The sequence below is a fragment of the Juglans microcarpa x Juglans regia genome, chromosome 3D, assembly GCF_004785595.1.
Source record: "Juglans microcarpa x Juglans regia isolate MS1-56 chromosome 3D, Jm3101_v1.0, whole genome shotgun sequence".
Classification (NCBI taxonomy): domain Eukaryota; kingdom Viridiplantae; phylum Streptophyta; class Magnoliopsida; order Fagales; family Juglandaceae; genus Juglans; species Juglans microcarpa x Juglans regia.
In genome coordinates, this window is record NC_054598.1 from 29,300,537 (window position 1) to 29,316,866 (window position 16,330).

At 36.2% G+C, this 16,330-nt stretch overlaps 2 protein-coding genes and 1 long non-coding RNA gene across 6 annotated transcripts; 1 reads left to right on the forward strand and 2 right to left on the reverse strand.

The window, feature by feature from the left end:
* The first annotated feature begins 1,426 nt into the window (after nucleotides 1-1,426).
* Nucleotides 1,427-4,191, forward strand: LOC121256629. Its single transcript, XR_005939037.1, has 2 exons — nucleotides 1,427-1,680; nucleotides 3,945-4,191. It is a non-coding gene; the product is annotated as an uncharacterized LOC121256629 (long non-coding RNA).
* A 1,692-nt stretch (nucleotides 4,192-5,883) lies between these two features.
* LOC121256543 (leucine-rich repeat receptor-like protein kinase PEPR2) lies at nucleotides 5,884-9,761 on the reverse strand. Of its 2 annotated transcripts, none has more exons than XR_005939020.1 (2): nucleotides 6,486-9,761; nucleotides 5,884-6,280 (listed from the first exon to the last, which is right to left on the reverse strand). XR_005939020.1 is itself a non-coding variant. In XM_041157382.1 (2 exons), exons 1-2 carry the CDS (start codon nucleotides 7,234-7,236, stop codon nucleotides 5,916-5,918), a joined length of 1,116 nt encoding a protein of 371 aa, XP_041013316.1. In that variant the 5' UTR covers nucleotides 7,237-9,737; the 3' UTR covers nucleotides 5,884-5,915. The 2 variants fall into 2 exon arrangements, 1 of the variants encoding a protein (XP_041013316.1); XM_041157382.1 differs by having other exon boundaries at nucleotides 6,486-9,737.
* Nucleotides 9,762-12,545: 2,784 nt separating this feature from the next.
* Nucleotides 12,546-15,394, reverse strand: LOC121253885 (protein IQ-DOMAIN 14-like). Of its 3 annotated transcripts, none has more exons than XM_041153810.1 (6): nucleotides 15,037-15,394; nucleotides 14,675-14,884; nucleotides 14,200-14,535; nucleotides 13,855-14,094; nucleotides 13,618-13,785; nucleotides 12,546-13,511 (listed from the first exon to the last, which is right to left on the reverse strand). In XM_041153810.1, exons 2-6 carry the CDS (start codon nucleotides 14,801-14,803, stop codon nucleotides 12,759-12,761), a joined length of 1,626 nt encoding a protein of 541 aa, XP_041009744.1. In that variant the 5' UTR covers nucleotides 14,804-14,884; nucleotides 15,037-15,394; the 3' UTR covers nucleotides 12,546-12,758. The 3 variants fall into 3 exon arrangements, with proteins under 3 accessions (XP_041009744.1, XP_041009747.1, XP_041009745.1); XM_041153813.1 differs by having other exon boundaries at nucleotides 13,618-13,773; nucleotides 13,966-14,094; nucleotides 15,037-15,393; XM_041153811.1 differs by having other exon boundaries at nucleotides 13,618-13,773; nucleotides 15,037-15,391.
* Between the last annotated feature and the right edge of the window lie 936 nt (nucleotides 15,395-16,330).

Here is a 16,330-nt window from a genome sequence, read left to right on the forward strand (position 1 = left end):
CTTTGAATCATCAAGTAAAAATTACAAAAGTTACAAAAATCCATCGCCCAACTTTTGGTTTCAAAACCCATACCAACAACCGATTGCCTTAAGGTTTGGTTTTGATCAAATCCTTTGTTCCGAAACATACCATGAAACTAATCACAAACCAATAACATCATATGGTTTAAAATCATGTCCTAGAGTATATCCAAGCATTAAACTTAAGATCACATGACCAAAATTAAACTAAAACATAGGTCTATCCAAAAACCTCAGATCTGTGACCTAACCAAACCTTTCCATGCATAAAAAATTATATCTTCAAAACCAACATGAAATATCCCTAAACTAACATTCTAACATGTAGTTCAAAGTCTTACGATCATTGTATAAAAATATCAAAGTCATTGGAGCATGATTTTACCACAAAAGATCTAAACTTTCACAAAATAAAAACTGTTTTACTCCTTCCAATTTCCAACTTTTTAGATCTAATAAAACTTTCATCAAAAGCATATAACATGCAAAGACTCCTCATAAAACTTTCATATAAACATATTAACTATACTCTATAAAAAATTCAGACCAAGAACTTTCTAATAGCTTGGTAAAAAAATCAAAATATCAAGAACTGTTAGTAGACAGCCACTTATGGCCATGTTCTAGCCAATACTAGGGTAGTTAGAACTGACTAATCTTAGCCATCAAGTGGTGGCCAAATATTGAGGTGCCGCCCCGACTTGTGAAGTGGTTTGGGCCGGCATCCGCCTGCCTCCAAAGGCTGGGGTGCCACCCCGGTAACCACTCTTTTGTTGAGATATGGCCACTAATTGGTGGTTAGAACTCGGCCATGATGAAAGTCAGCTAGTTTTGGCCACCCTGATGGTGGCTAGAACATGGCCACCATTGGTAGTTGCAATGGCAGCCACAATTGGTGGTTGTCCTTTCTTTCTTTCTGATTTTTTGAAATTTTTAAAATTTTTAATAATAAATTTTTTTTAATTATTGAAATTAGATTTAGTTTAAAACATTTGATTTAACTTTTTAAAAGATTATATATCATGCATGACATTTTATAATTGGGTCACGTACTTTCCGTTAATGTTGATGGGCATAAAAACTTAAGAAGGAAAGTTATGTAAAATGTGTTGTGAAATGTATTGTATATATTATTATTCTTTTAAAATAACTGTAATCATAAGATGTTAGTTCTTTTTTTTTTTTTTTTTTTACATAAAATGTTAGTTTTGAACAATAAGAGTTTTGCTACTCATCATCTCATACATCACACACCATACTTTTTTTTTAAAATAATTTTGGTTGTATTTATCTTAAACTAATTGAATTATTCTACTCATCATCTATATATTATAGATTTGGTAAGAGAAAAAAAAAATAAAAAAAATTGTGATATGTGGGATGATGAATAGAATTTTCAAAAGAAAAAGAAAAAAAAAATGCTATGTCCAAATTTCCCTAAAATAAGCATCAGAAGAATTATTCTTTAAAAAATAGACTTGCGCGACGCTTCTAATAAGGGAGATCAGACAGCGGAGGAGAGGAGAGGAGAGGAAAATGGGTTACGTACTGAGAGTGAGATTGGCCTCGTTCTTCACGGGGGCTGCAGCGTCGTCGTTTCTGGGGCTCTACATTCTTCACAGAGATTACAAGGTTGCCCAGGAGGCCATTTCCGAACAGGTACCTTACCACCACAGAATCAACATCATTTTAGATCTTTGAGCTTTTTAACTATATGAAGAATTATTCGATTCCTAGTTTGATTTTGAATGTGTTTTTCGAAAAATTTATGCTTATTTGGCAGTTTTCGTAAAGCCCATATCGTCGAGATGGAATTTGAAAAATACGATAGACTAGAAAGTAATTTATTTGATTTTTAATGAATTGGTTAGATAATTAACTAGTGTGTCGATTCATGGTATTTTTATTTATTTATTTATATCTTTAATCAAGCTAGATGGGCTAGATCGGTGGGGTCGTGGAGGAGAATGATTGTTGAGATTTTGAAATAAACATCATGAATTACTTGAAGACAGGCTTTTCTAGTTTATGCTAATTTTCCATGAAAATTGAATCATATGGGAGAAGTGTGTATGCCTCATTCGTTTAATTTGGTTGGAGTCATGACTTGGTAAATGTTTGCTTGCCCTTGTTCAAACAAAGGCCATAGTGTGGAGTCCGATGGCGTGTTAATGTTTTTCCTTTTTTAATTTGAACCTCATATTTGTGAGAAATGAACCATGTCGTGAGTTGGTTTTGTTTAGGGGAGTTGGGGTTTAAATTAATTGGCTGAAGGCATTGGGTTTTGGACACTGGTTATGTTGGGGATGTGTTGTTATCTGTCGAATGGAAGACAAACACCATAGAAGGATTTGGAGTTTTGAACAGGCTGGGTATTAGGGAAATTAAAATGAAGACATGTTAATAATGACCCAAACCACATATGATAAACTGCCTTAAGGGTCTGAACTCTGTACTACACATCATACCAGAATCATCTTTGCACCATTGCCCTCCTTGAATCTAATAAAATGGGAACTCCTCCAAACCTGTCCTAATATTTTTTTAAAGGTCCACCCCATATGTTCTGTTAACTACTTAGCACCATATTTCACATCCACCATTGACCTTCAAAAACTCTCTCTGAAGCAAGTTGTCACAATCACTAGCCCAAAAGGGCTCAATCGAACAGTATTTGGTTTCAAACCTTGAACCCACCCTCAAGAATTGCAAAACTGGTGAACATGACTCAGAACATTTTACTAGGACTGGTTGAATCGTCTCTAAGTGATTAGAAAATAGGAAGAGGAAAAAGACAAGATATATAGGCAAGTTCAACATTGTACTCTTCAATCAAGGTAATCGTTTCTCCATCAGACAAATACAATCGCTTCCATACAGGGTTCCATGTCCTTTCCTTAGTGAATTATCTTAAAAAATCTTGTTCAATCTGTTTTTGTTTGGTTTTAGTTCAGATCTGATTTCTCATAAGACTTGTTTAGGACTGCATCATCTAATAGTTGCAAGCTTCAAGTTCTTTCTTCTGTTGTCCAGCAATGTTTTCAGTTTTTGCCTTCCCATCTTTGAACATTCCTCACACACACAATGTTGCTTGTTAATGTTTTACAAAATGCGAAAGTAAATAAAATAAGTACTTTTGTTTACCTTTGGAGGTTCAACTGCTTAGTATTTATCTCATGGGTTTGTTTCTACTCTTAGATTGTGCTCCTATCTTATTCATAGGATGTTACAAATGCTCAAAGCTACTAATGGTAGATGAGTCAGTCTCGTTTGTTTTCAGAAATGAGATGAGATGAGTTGAGATTAAAACTAAAATGTTAAATAAAATATTGTTAGAATATATTTGTTAATATTATTTTTATTTTGGGATTTGAAAAAGTTGAATTGTTTATTTTATTTTGTGTGGGAATTTGGGAAAGTTGTAATAATGAGATGAGAGGTTTTTCAAGTTTTCAAAATTTTGGGTTTTAGTCTTGAAAGCAAACGAGGCATATTGCCCCTTAGTGGCTGATGGATTAGTCAGATTTTGATCTCAATTTAAACGGCATTCTTTAGGTGATGGCCTTGATCATTTCATTTTGACTAGTATGAATTGGGCTCCTGTCAAACTGGCTCGGACCTGATTAGCTGGACTCTAACTTTTTTATTTCATGTCATGTTCAAGTCATGTTAAAGATTGCCAACCCTACTTCTGAAAACACAAAATGAGAGTTTGTTTATGAAGCAGCACTTCAATATCTTAACTTGCAAAATTATGTCAGTCTTTTGGAGGATATTTTAATGGAACCTTTTTTCCCAAGTACAAAGCACATGACAATCGATGAGGCATTTTGACGATTGGCCTACATATGAAATGCCTCTTGTGTTTTGCCTCTGGAAAACATGGATATGATTTCTAATTATGACTCTCTCTCTCTCTCCAGGTTAAAGGCATTACCGAGTCACTGGACAGACGAATTTCAGCTTTGGAAAAGTTGAAAGAAAATGAAACCCCCGAACATGTGGGGCCAACAGAATAGCTGCCTTAAGACGCACTATGGCAATTTGTTGTTGTGGCTCCAAGCATGAAATTTCTTACTGCACCCTTTTTGTTTGAGGAATAATTACTACTTGCCCTTGTAGCATTACTCAATCTGTTGATGAAAATAGTCCTCTGAATTTCACTGTTCAGAGCTTTTTAATAGTGTTTGTTGAAACTTCTATAATCCGTAGGTAATCTGCACAAAGTGATGGTCTTTGTGAGTTGCTTTGTTTTGGTTGAGAAGTTTAATGATAACGAAATTGCACGAAGCAATGGTATTTGTGCTACCGTGTTACTTGTTTCTGCTTCCAAATGGTGGATCATATAAACGAATCAATTCCTCTTTGGTCCGGATTGTCAAATGGGATGGAAGGCTGACTACACATGGATGTTTGCGGAGGGAGATGAGATAAGAATGTTGTGAAGAGTAGTAAGATAGTTTGTAAATAATAGTGAGATAATTTGAGTTAATGTTTTACGGGATTTTGAGAAAGGAGAGAGAAAAAGTTGAATAAAAAATATTATAAAATTAAAATATTATTAGAATATAACATTTTTAACATTATTTTTATTTTGAAATTTGAAAAGATTGAATTGTTTTTTGTTTGAAATTTTGAGAAAGTTGGAATGATTAGTTTGAAAAAGTTGTAATAATTAGTTTAAAAGTGTTTGCATTTGAATGATGTTTAGAAATGAGATGAAAACTACTTTCAAATATCCTCTTCTTCTTATTTGGGTCATATAGGAGACGAACTTAGATTTTTTCTAGACTATATTAAAATGTCTCGATAAAATGAGCTTGGCATTAGGTCATTGAATACAATGTATGAGCTTGGCCTATAGATAATGAATTTCGCAATTTTTTTATTTTTAATTTTTTTTTATCAAGTTTTAAGATTTTCCTTTTAAATGTCGCAAGTGACTAATGCCTCATTTGTTTTTACAAATGAGATAAGATGATGAGATAAAAGTAAAAAATTGAATAAAATATTACTAGAATATATATTTTTTAATATTATTATTGTTTTAGAATTTGAAAAAGTTAAATTTTTTATTTTATTTTGTGTGGAAATTTGAAAATGATATGAGATGAGATGAGTTGAGATAAAAGTTGAAAATTAAATAAAATATTATCAGCATATATTTTTTTAATATTATTATTATTTTGGAATTAAAAAAAGTTGAAATTTTTATATTATTTTGTATGAAAATTTAAAAAAATTATAATGATTAGATGAAATAAAATGATATAAGATGTGTTGTAAAAACAAGCGAGGCTAATTGTTACATGGAACAAACAATATAAATATATTTAAGATTTTAAATATTGGGTCAGTTTCTCCTAAAAGCAAACTGGCGGACCTAATCAGTAATAAGAAATGTATGGTTTAAAAAAAAAAACTTTGCAAAACATTACTTTATATGACTTGATATGATACACCAAATAGTAAATCTATTTATATTGTAAAATAGATCTCATGACTATATCAAACAACATTAGTTTGTAAGTTTTACTTTAAAATTCTTTGTATTCTTTAATAATTTTTCCTAAAAACAATATGGGAAATGGATCGGGGCTTTGAATTGCATATACCAGGATGGTTTTAGGTAATAACCATTGGATACATACTACTACAGATTCTACAAGTAATAGATGGAACCTAAACTTTCCCTTCTTCTTCTTCTTCTTCTTCTATTTTTTTTTTTTTTCCTGTACAAATTCATTGGTTGAACGAGATATGGTTTCAGCTGTTTTAAACCAATGCACAGTTTGTTGGTTACTTTTCTTTTGTCTTTTTCATTTTTTTTTTTTTAATTTTAAAAGTAGAAGGAAAATCTGCATGAAAACAGATAAACGATTTTGTATTGAATTCTATAACCTTGAACTCCGTCTATTACTTAAACTGGTTGCATGCTTATCGTTCAACTTGATAAGGAATGCTACTACATCTCTCATGGAGGGTCTTGCATCCGCCACTTGTTCAGTGCATTCAAGCGCCAAGTCCAACAACTTCAATGCCTTTTGTTGTTCATCTCTATCCCAGTAACATATTTCCTCATCAAAGAAGCCAATGAACTCATCATTTTCCTGCAGCTTCTTCTTTGACCAGGAGACAATATCCAAGCCTTCTTCAAAGCAGGGGTCAACTGGCAATCTTCTGCAAAGGAGCTCCAGCAGAATGACTCCGTAACTATACACATCACATTTCTCTGTCAACCGGGTTGAATACGCATTCTCTGAAATGCAAATGAAAAGCACAGAATCAGAGAAGACAGCATGTATGCTTGTTATATAAATCTTTCAATGTCAGCTTCAAATATCAATGTTTCAATATCGACAAGAAAAACAAAGTAAAGTACTTATATCCGCCAATCATTTGATGCCATAATAGGAAATGATGAAAAGATGATGAATAGTTCTTATCTTATATTTGCGACTAACCTGGTGCGATGTAGCCTAATGTTCCTACAATGGCAGACCTTGTGGAGCTTGAATCAGAATCATTAACCAATTTCGCTATCCCGAAATCTCCTATCTTTGGTTCCAGTTGAGAGTCCAGTAGAATGTTGTCAGATTTGATATCTCGATGGATAACTTGCGGCACACAGTCATGGTGAAGGTAAGAAAGGCCTTGTGCAATGCCGAAAGCAATACGATATCTGGTGTCCCAGCCTAAAACCAACTGTGGTTCACTTCTATGCAGTGCATCAAAAAGGGTCCCTCCTGGCACGTACTCTGTGACAATGTAACCATATCCATCTTTCATGCAATACCCTGCCATCCTCACCACATTCCGATGCCTAATTAAGCTTAAAGTCTTTGTCTCAATTACAAAACTTGTCTTGGACAAGTCCACCTTCTTGACTGCCCAATGCTTTCTGGAGTTTGCAGATTCTGTGCGGTAGACTGTCCCATCTTTGCCTCTCCCGATCACATACTTGTCATTTGGGTCTTCTGTGGCACGCATAATATCTTCAAATTGTAAGTCCTGAGGTAAATCTTCAGTTACTGAAGGACAATCATGAAGGAGAGACTGATCAGGAGTTGATTTCTTCCCAAAGCCTCTAGCGATTAGTATGTAAATTAGAGCACAGAGTATTGACACTGAGATTACTACACCTACAATCACTCCAGACAGCACTTGGCCTCTCTTACCTACATTTCTAGTTTTTTTCACAGTACTTTTCTTCATTACCAAGCAAGCAAAGTCCTGGGTTTCCAAGGAAAGATCCTGGATATGAAGCCACCAACTTCAACCAAGCAGAAGGGAGTTTTCCAGAGAGGGTATTGAACGATATGTTCACAAAGGTAAGGGAGATCATACTGTTTAGTGCAGTTGGTATTTCACCAGAGAAACCATTACTTGATAGGTCAAGAATTTGCAACTTGTCTAGATTGCCGAGGCATTGTGGGATATTACCGGAGAGCCTATTATTGCTCAAATTGAGAATTGAACTAAAATGATGAAGTTTACCCAAACTGCAAGGAATGGGGCCTTCTAATATGTTGCTTCCAAGCTGCAGCTCAAACAGACTATGAGGGGAAGAGAAAGTGTCAGGAATAATTCCACTGAGTTTGTTCTCTTCAAGGTGAAGACTTTGCATTTTTGCAACTGAGATGATCTTTAAAGGAATGCTTCCTGAAAGATCGTTCTTGCTGAGGTCCAGTTCAATCAATTCCGTGCAATGTCCCAGCTCAGAAGGGATCATTCCAGCCAACCTATTTGAAGAAAGTCTCAAAACTTGTAGAGCCTCTAGTTTACCAAGCTCCAGAGGTATAGTTCCAGAAAATCTATTATCTGAAAAATCAAGCATGGATAAATTGCTCCAATGTCCCAACATTGGAGGTATTGTTCCTTGAAGCAAGTTGCCTCGAACTTCTAAGAAAGAAATTCCAGAGTTATTACCCAAATCAGCCGGTATAGTCCCTTGCAAGAGATTGTTACTAATGATCACCCTTCTAAGAGGAGCATTTTTCAATGCCAACTGGAAAACTTCCATTAAAATGGTTGTTCCCTAGTGCCAAAACTGAAAGATTATTGCCTGTACATATACTAGAAGAGATTGGTCCATATAGCTTATTCCCAGTTAAATCCAATTTAAGTAGACCAGGAGAATTGTCCTTGCCAAGCTCCGATGGCAACTCTCCAGAGAGATTATTATGAGCGAAGGACAGGAATGTGAGCTTTTTCAAATGGGTAATTCCTAGTGGGATTCTACCAGTCAAGTTATTGTTATACAGAGCCAACTCCATAAGACTACTCATTCTACCAATCTGTAGAGGAATATGGCCTCTGATATGATTATTGAACAGAAAAAGGACCTCAAGATTTTCTAGATTGCAAATTTCTGGAGGAATTGTCCCTCCGATGAAGTTATTCTGAAGCTTAAGTTCAACAAGTGAAGTACAGTTTCCAAGCTGAGGAGGTAGTGAGCCATCAAGCATGTTATCAAAGAGGAACAAATTTTTCAAATATTTTAAATCTCCAATTGAATGAGGAATCTGACCCACCAGCTTATTACTTGAGAGGGCAATAACCACTAGCAAACGGCATTGAGTAATTCTTTCAGGTATACTTCCATTCAGCTTGTTCCCGGAAAGAACAAGCTCTTGCAATCTTTCAAGGCCCCACAAAGTCTCTGGTATTTCCCCTTCAAGTTTGTTTTCATCAAGATAGAGAACCTCAAGTTGCAAAAGACCCTTGAAGATCTCTAATGAAATAACCCCTCCAAAGTTGTTAAAAGATGCAATAAGCGTAGTAAGGTTGTGGCAATTGCTCAAAGTATAAGGCAAAGATCCAGAAAAGGCATTTTGATGAATCCAAAGATCAGATATTGCACAGGAAGGGGAAAAATCTGGTAAAGAACCCGTGAAGTTGTTTGTGTGCAAATAAAGATACTTCAAAGCTGGTAGAGAGAATATCTCACTTGGAATCTCTCCTCTCAGATAATTATTGTACAATCCCAAGTATTCGAGATTGATGCAGAAGCTTACCTCAGGAGGAATACTGCCAGAGAGAGAATTATATCCCAAATCAAGCCGTGAAAGCCGCTTTGATCCGAAAAGCTCAGGTGGGATTGGCCCTCGGAAGTCATTGTCGTTGAGAAGAATGGTATTTAGTTGGGCACAGTTTCCAAGCAGCAGGGGGATTTCACCACTAAAACTGTTGCCACTGAGGTCAAGAGAGAGCAAACGTTTATGGTGGCAGAGATGGGAAATCGAGTTGTTCAAGACACCAGAGAGTCCAAAGCCTGAGAGGTTTAAGGTCTTGACTTGAAAGCTGTTCTTGGGATAGCAATGAACTCCTGGCCATTGGCAAGGTGAAGAAGGTGAATTGGACTCGTTCCATAGCAGGAGATGCTGAGAATGTTTGGGGAGGCTATGGCGGAATTCAATAAGGTATATGGCTGATGGGGGCAATGAAACTGAGTAAACCAACAGAAACCCAATAAAGGAAAGAACATAGTATGAAAACAGCAAGAACATGGTAATGAACTAAGGACAACTTTTCATGCATGAGTTTTGATGATACTCCTTGTAGTTGCTATTGCTGAGGATGGTGTTATCTTTTCATTCCTTTTGGGATGAATGTTTGATTATTTTTCAATGCTTTTGAGAATGTATGGAGATGCTTTATGTAAGCGGTGGGGGTGGGAAATGCCAACAGATGTTAAAGAAACAGTCTCCAACATCCTAGTTTTGGTCGTATGCAGTGGCATTGGAATAAGAATATTGATTGTGTGCAGACACTTGCATTGAAAGAAAAGCTTCAATAATGGGCCGGGTTGGTGAGGAACAAAGACTATGATGAAAAGAAGCCGATTATATTTTCCATCTTACAAAGCCAACCAGGCCCCTCTCCCTCTCTTTCTCTCAAGCACGCAAGCCCACTACATATTTATGATACAAGCATTCTGTCGCTATAAAAGATTATATAAAAGTAATCTCATAAATTGACATAATTTTATATGATATGTCAGATCTACTTTATAATAAAAGTAACTTTACAATCTGACAAATCACAACAAATCACATCAATTTGTAAAATTATTTTTATATAATCACTTTGTGACTAGAGTATTTCTCCTCTGTCAATTGGACTTATTTCAAATATTTCAAGAGTATCGGAACTTTCTTCTTTTTATAGGTATTTCAGCCCATGTTATTAGAGAAAACATAACCAAGGTATAAATCATGTTACACGTCTCTTATTGACGCAGGTTACACTGCCATTAAATATATAAAAAAGGAAGTTTAGGGTCATTTTAAATAGATTAGGCTTTAAATAGTTTGATTAGGATTAATTGTAGAGTTATCTTTTCTTTTGGGGAAAAGCTTCTTTGCCACCAGTATTGACCGCCGGTCAATTTTTTTTTATTTAGTAATTAAGAAAGTGATTTTAAGTGTATTAGTATATATTTTTTTTATTTTTTAAAAATATTTAAAAATATTAATAAAATGTAAAACCAAAAAAACAAAAAAAGCCTGGGCCGCATAGTAGCCTTGCCCTTTTTTTTGAAGTCTTCCACCGTAAGCCTATAAAAAGGCAAGTCTAGAATCATTTGAAGTAGTTGCTAATTATTGTTGTTGTTGTTGTTGTTATTGTTAGTTAAATTGTCAAATCTTTTGAGAGAATTCTTCTCTATTGATTCTACATTTCAGTCCTTTATCCCTTACTCCTTCCATTGGTTCAACTTATTGGATCGTGAGATGATATGAAATAATTTTAAATAAAAATTAAATTAAATATTATTATTATTTTAAAATTTGAAAAAGTTAAATTATTTATTATATTTTATATAGAAATTTAAAAAAATTATAATAATGAGATGAAATGAACCGTTTCTTTCTCCAAACGGACTCAATTCTTCATATTACTTTTCTCATTTTAAGACCTTTCTTCTTAATCGGGACAAAAGTTTGGAGATGCTCATACATTTGAAGCTAAAAACGCCCACGTTATTAGCCATTAGGCTACAGACATTGGCTGGTAAGACTCAAGACTCAGGATCCTGTTTTTTTCTTTTATTATTATTATTATTATTTTAGACAAGCAGTATTTATATAATTAGATGAACCAAACTACAGAGTCGTAAGAGTACCTGTGATATATTACAAAATTAACAAGGGGTCTTTACCACTATGGAAACTTAGTAAGCAGGGAGGAATAGAAATAACAATGGAATGCCTGCATTGATTATGATTTCGTTGTATCTTCCTTATGTTCTGGCTTTCAAAGGACTGCAATAAGGTTCTGATATCTTTGGCTATTGGTTCAATAGTCGAATTTGAAGTCTTTTTTTGGGTCCTCAGCTGCTTGTATAGCCATTAGTGAATCTCCTGCAACTGTAAGATTCTTGATTTGTTGCTCTTTTGCTTAAGTGATTCCTATAAACATAGCTTGTGGCTTCTCCTTGATTGAGAGTTTTGCTTTTTATGAAACTAGTTTTGACAAATATCGGAGAACCATCACATGATCTGCAAATTGTCGTTGTTGTTGTGCTGCATGTGTTTCTGACAACCACATCAAAGGTTAATATGAAATGGTCTTTTGTTGGTATTCTCCAATTCTGAGAATCATTCAATTGTTTATTACCCAAGACATAACAATGTTCTTTGTAGATTTTTAGAGTCCCAGACACAGTTTTCTATGCATTGAAAGACTCAGGATCATGTTAAATTGAAACCAATGATCTTTGTTTTTTTTTTAATGGTTTTTTGGTCATATTTCTGATTAGAGTTCTTATGTGAGGGGGTTACATACTAATTAGGTGGAGGGTCGAACATTTGTGAACTTTCTCAAGCTTCCACTTTCCTTCTATCCTCGAATTTGTCGAGGAATCTCTTTGGTTGTCTCTTCCCCTTGTAATATGGGATATGGAGAATATCTTGATCCTGTCAAATACATGCTTGGTTCTCACTTTTTGTTGAATAAAGTTGGACACAATTCCTTGGGATGAATCTCTGCGAAACATTGTTAGAAAGATACCCTATATAGAACATGGACGTATCTGCTCTTTGGAATGAAAAATTATATATACCATACTATCATTTTATTTTTATTTTACTATGTAAAATGCTACACATTTATCATTATTAAATGATATTTTATTGGATGATTTATCATTCAATAATGATAAATGTGCTAAATTTTATATAGTGATATGAAAATAAAATAAGAATGTGGTGTATAACATTACTTATTTAAGTTAGTTAGATGGTGTGATGCACATTGGATCTGATTACTTTCGAGGCTTGAGTTGTAAGGAAAATGATTTTGTTTTTAATGAACTGAATAATAAAAAAGAATTTTTAAAAAAAAAAATTATTTATCATCATCTTATTATCTCATAATATAATATTAAATGATAGATTTATAAATAAAATATAATAAATAGTTGACAATTATATAATATTATACCATGAAATAACGAGAAGACGACGATAAAAGAATGAGAGCAGCATTAATATTTTTTCAATCATTTTAATGAAGAAGAATGGTGACGGAAACTGACAGTGATAAGTTAATTTTCCTTTCAAGGTCTTATTCTGGGATCCGCTGATCATGATGTGCGTCCAATCATACATTCCCATTCATCATACTCACTCTCTCTCTCTCTCTCTCTCTTTCATGCTAATCTGACGGCTAGAGATCATTAGCATTGTAACCAGAATTGCCATCATAGCCATCCGGTCATTTTTTACAGGCTTTTCTTACATCAAGAACCTCCCAAGATAATTCCTTGAAGGGGGAGATCTTTGATCACCAAGGCTGTCTCTGCAACAAAATGACATGTTAGAGCTCCGTTCCATTCCAAGATCATGGCCGCCATCGCCAGGACCTTCACAAGGGTCGTCAGGAACTGGGAACGAAAGGCGTTTCCTCGCTGACCCCGCCTTCTCTCTTTCTGGGGTTGAGGGCCTCTGTCTTGGAGCACTTTGTGACCGAAACCGAGCCTTGGCAGATGCAGTGGCAGCCATGTAGTTTGGCATTGGTGCAGCGGCCCCATCACCGCCACTGCTCACTCCTCCCAATATTCCATGGCTGCAAGTGGAGCCTATTCCAGGCAGCTGAGACATTTGTTGATTCCTTCTCTCTCTCGAGCATCGAGGGCTAGCCGAATGCACTTGGAGATGCCTTGTTTTGTATGGAGATTGTGTGATTGATGAGTGGACGGTGATATTTTTATGGGCTCTATGGAGGGGAGAGGGCACAGAAAATGAACTGGGTCTCTGCAATTGGTAGCTTTGATGCTGGTAATTTTGTGATCTCTGTGAATTGGGTGTTGAGTAGGAGTAAGGCCAAGAGGTGTCAATCTCAACTGTTTTTATGGGGTCTCTTTGATCAAATGAGACCCTGCCTCTGCTGCTCTCCCATTGCTTCGTTGTTGTCCACTGATCAGGCCATTTAGGCATCTCTTCAAACTCTTCTTCGCTTGCATTTGGGTCCGTACCAGATCTCCACATCTTTGATGAAATCATACACAAAGGTTATAACAATGAGCTAACTAGATCAGCAACAAGATTGGAGAACAGATTCCAGTAGTCGCAGGAAAAAAAGGGCAAATTTTACCTGGTTAGAGAAGGCTTGACTCAGGGCCATCTCCCTTTTCTTGGCAGCTTCCTTTGCTTTCTGCAGCATGGCTTGAATGTCCTTCTCCATTGTTTGTGGGTGGTGGCCGTGATCCCAACATATCCAATCATCGGCAGTGAAACTTTCTTCTCGAGACTGCATAGAAAACTAAAAAAAACCAAATTAATTGGCACCCAAAGCTGTGTGTAACAAATGTTTTATACTAATTCTTAGTACCATGGATTTCATTTCAGTAAATTGCGAGCCCCATGAGCTATTATTCGGTTCAGTAATGGCGGAGCCTATGCTCCCTTCGTTTGAAAGCCTCTTTTTGCGTTGGTCACATACCCGAGCCTGGACTCGAACCAGAGCCTGCATGCATCTAAGAGTTATGTTTGCTCGCTTTCGAACATTGTGGCCTCTTACCAAGGCCTGCAGCTTTACCAGACCCTTGAGTGCCCGAAGAGCTCTCCTTGCCTTCATAACAACCACAATCTTTATTTTTTAATCAAACTGATTTTGCTAAATTATAACATGAGTTTTCATGATGAAAATAAGAAACCGAATTGCTCTCTTACTCACCAAATATCCTCTGAATGCAGTCTGAATGACAATGGCAGCATAGTGTTCTCGACCAAAAATGGAAGGCCGGGTGAGCCGAACAACCTCTACAGCTATTTGGGTCGTTGCTACAGCCGCCTGAGCAGCAGCTATGGTTGCCATGGCTACAGCAATGGCATGTCTTTGCTCAGCATCTGCAGCCTCGGAAACATGATTCGGCGGCGCCACAGTCACTGCACTAGTAGTGGTTGCTGCCATATTAGCTTTGGTGGTTATGGTCCTTGTCTCGCAGTCATGTTGCATATTCATTTCCTGATTCAAAGGCTTCGGGAAAATCCATCTTCGCTTTCCTCTCTTCTGCAAATAAACAAAAAAACCCATTTTCACTGTCGTCAAGTGACATATTTCACCATTGCGTAATTACAAGAAGTTGAAACAGTTTCTTGGTTTTTGCGGGGGTAATGATCAAAGCTTCGAAGGAAAACAAAACTCTTACCCTTTCTTCTTCCTCCTGTTCATTTTCTTCTCTCCTTCTGCTGCTTCTCTTCTCATTGTCCTTAGTAGGAGATCTGAAAGCCCTTTTAACAGCAGTCAACCACGAGCTTCCCCCAATCTTCTTCCCCATGAAAAGATATTCACGAAGCAATTTCCAGCAGCAACATCTAAGGCGCCAGAACAGCTTGTAACAGAACTGTGGTGATTTTCGCTGCTTTATTTGGCAAGCGAGAGGATGTCAAGTACTCACACCATTATTTTTTATTTCAATATTATTTTTTATCTTATTTTTTACTATTTATTATTTTTTTCTTATATTTTATTATTATTCTTTTTATTATTATTCACAAATATTTTTTATACTTTTTAAATATTCTCACCATTCAAACCAATATGAGTGGTTGGTATCTTTATTAAATGCGAATGGCAGAGAGATATGAATGAGGGGAAAAGAACAAATTACGTGGTCTTCGAGTTGGTATTGGCAGTCCATGCATGGTGGAACAAACCCTGCATTATATAAAATCTAACGACAATTTTTGCAGTATATAGTGATAAAAGAAATGTGTTCTTTTTCTTTTCTTGTTTTCTAATGTTTCAGTGGCATATATATGGTACGCTTTCTGGAGTTTTATGTCAGAGAGCTGTAGACAACATGAAAGAGTGAGTTCTCTCGAGACTGATGAAAGCTGGAGCAGAAGAGCTGGGCAGGTATGTGGAGGGTTCGGAAGCTTTTGCTTTTCATGTTTCTGTAAAAACCATTATGGAATTCTCGTGGTTCTACCAGCAGTTTTTATTTTTTTTTAAAAAAAAAAAAACTAGTTTCATTAATAAATCGAAATTATAAATATGACTTACATATGAAAAAATCAGATTATAAATTAAATTACACATCAATTTTAGAACTTTCTCACATACAAATTTTTTTATAGTAGACATTATCTTAACTTCTAAAAACTCTCTCATAATAAAGAAAGCGTTCTATAAAAACAGAACTTTACGACCCTCTCTGTCCTCTCAGGGAGGAAGAGTACGTGATACTGTTATGAACATTAAATCTAATAGCCTATTTCTAATTATATTACTAACTAAAATAACAAAAAAACTACAGATAAAAACACATAACCAACTACAAAGCCACAAGCACTGGCGTGAACTCGGACGTCACGCCTACCGCAAGCATCGGCAAATCGAGCCCCGACGACACGAGCACCTAGCTCACGCACAGACACACAACCTCCACTGCACAGACAGCACCTACGCACAAGCACTGGTCGTACGACCACCGGCCATAACTTCTTCCGCCTCTCTCGAACAGCTCTTGCCTCAGATTGCGTCCGATCCAAACGCTCAACACCCCACTCGGGTCAAAATGAACAAACTAAACAACAAAACAAAAAACAAAAACTGAACAACAAAACGAATGAACAATGCACATAGATTCGGCAGTGGCGCGTGCAGTTCACTGGTCACTGTGGAAGGAAAATTGACAGTCAATCTTGGAAGTCTCAGAGTCGAGGAATCCGGAGAAGCCGAGCGTGGCGTCGGCAGAAGGCTCCTCGGTGGCGCGTGATGGACACGCACAGACGAGATCCGAAAACTTCCTCCCGCACGTGTGGACTACGCTCCACTCCGATGGACGTCAGATTCGGTGGTC

Bases quoted from the DNA above. Each gene is read 5' to 3' on its own strand.
- LOC121256543 (XM_041157382.1), bottom strand. From the start codon at position 7,236: ATGAAGAAAAGTACTGTGAAAAAAACTAGAAATGTAGGTAAGAGAGGC. The intron at 6,281-6,485 runs GTTAGTCGCAAA...TTTGCATTTCAG, and splicing joins ATTAGGCTACATCGCACCAG to AGAATGCGTATTCAACCCGG.
- LOC121253885 (XM_041153810.1), bottom strand. From the start codon at position 14,803: ATGGGGAAGAAGATTGGGGGAAGCTCGTGGTTGACTGCTGTTAAAAGG. The intron at 13,786-13,854 runs GTACTAAGAATT...GGTTTTTTTTAG, and splicing joins TTACTGAAATGAAATCCATG to TTTTCTATGCAGTCTCGAGA. The intron at 13,512-13,617 runs GTAAAATTTGCC...ATTTCATCAAAG, and splicing joins GTCAAGCCTTCTCTAACCAG to ATGTGGAGATCTGGTACGGA.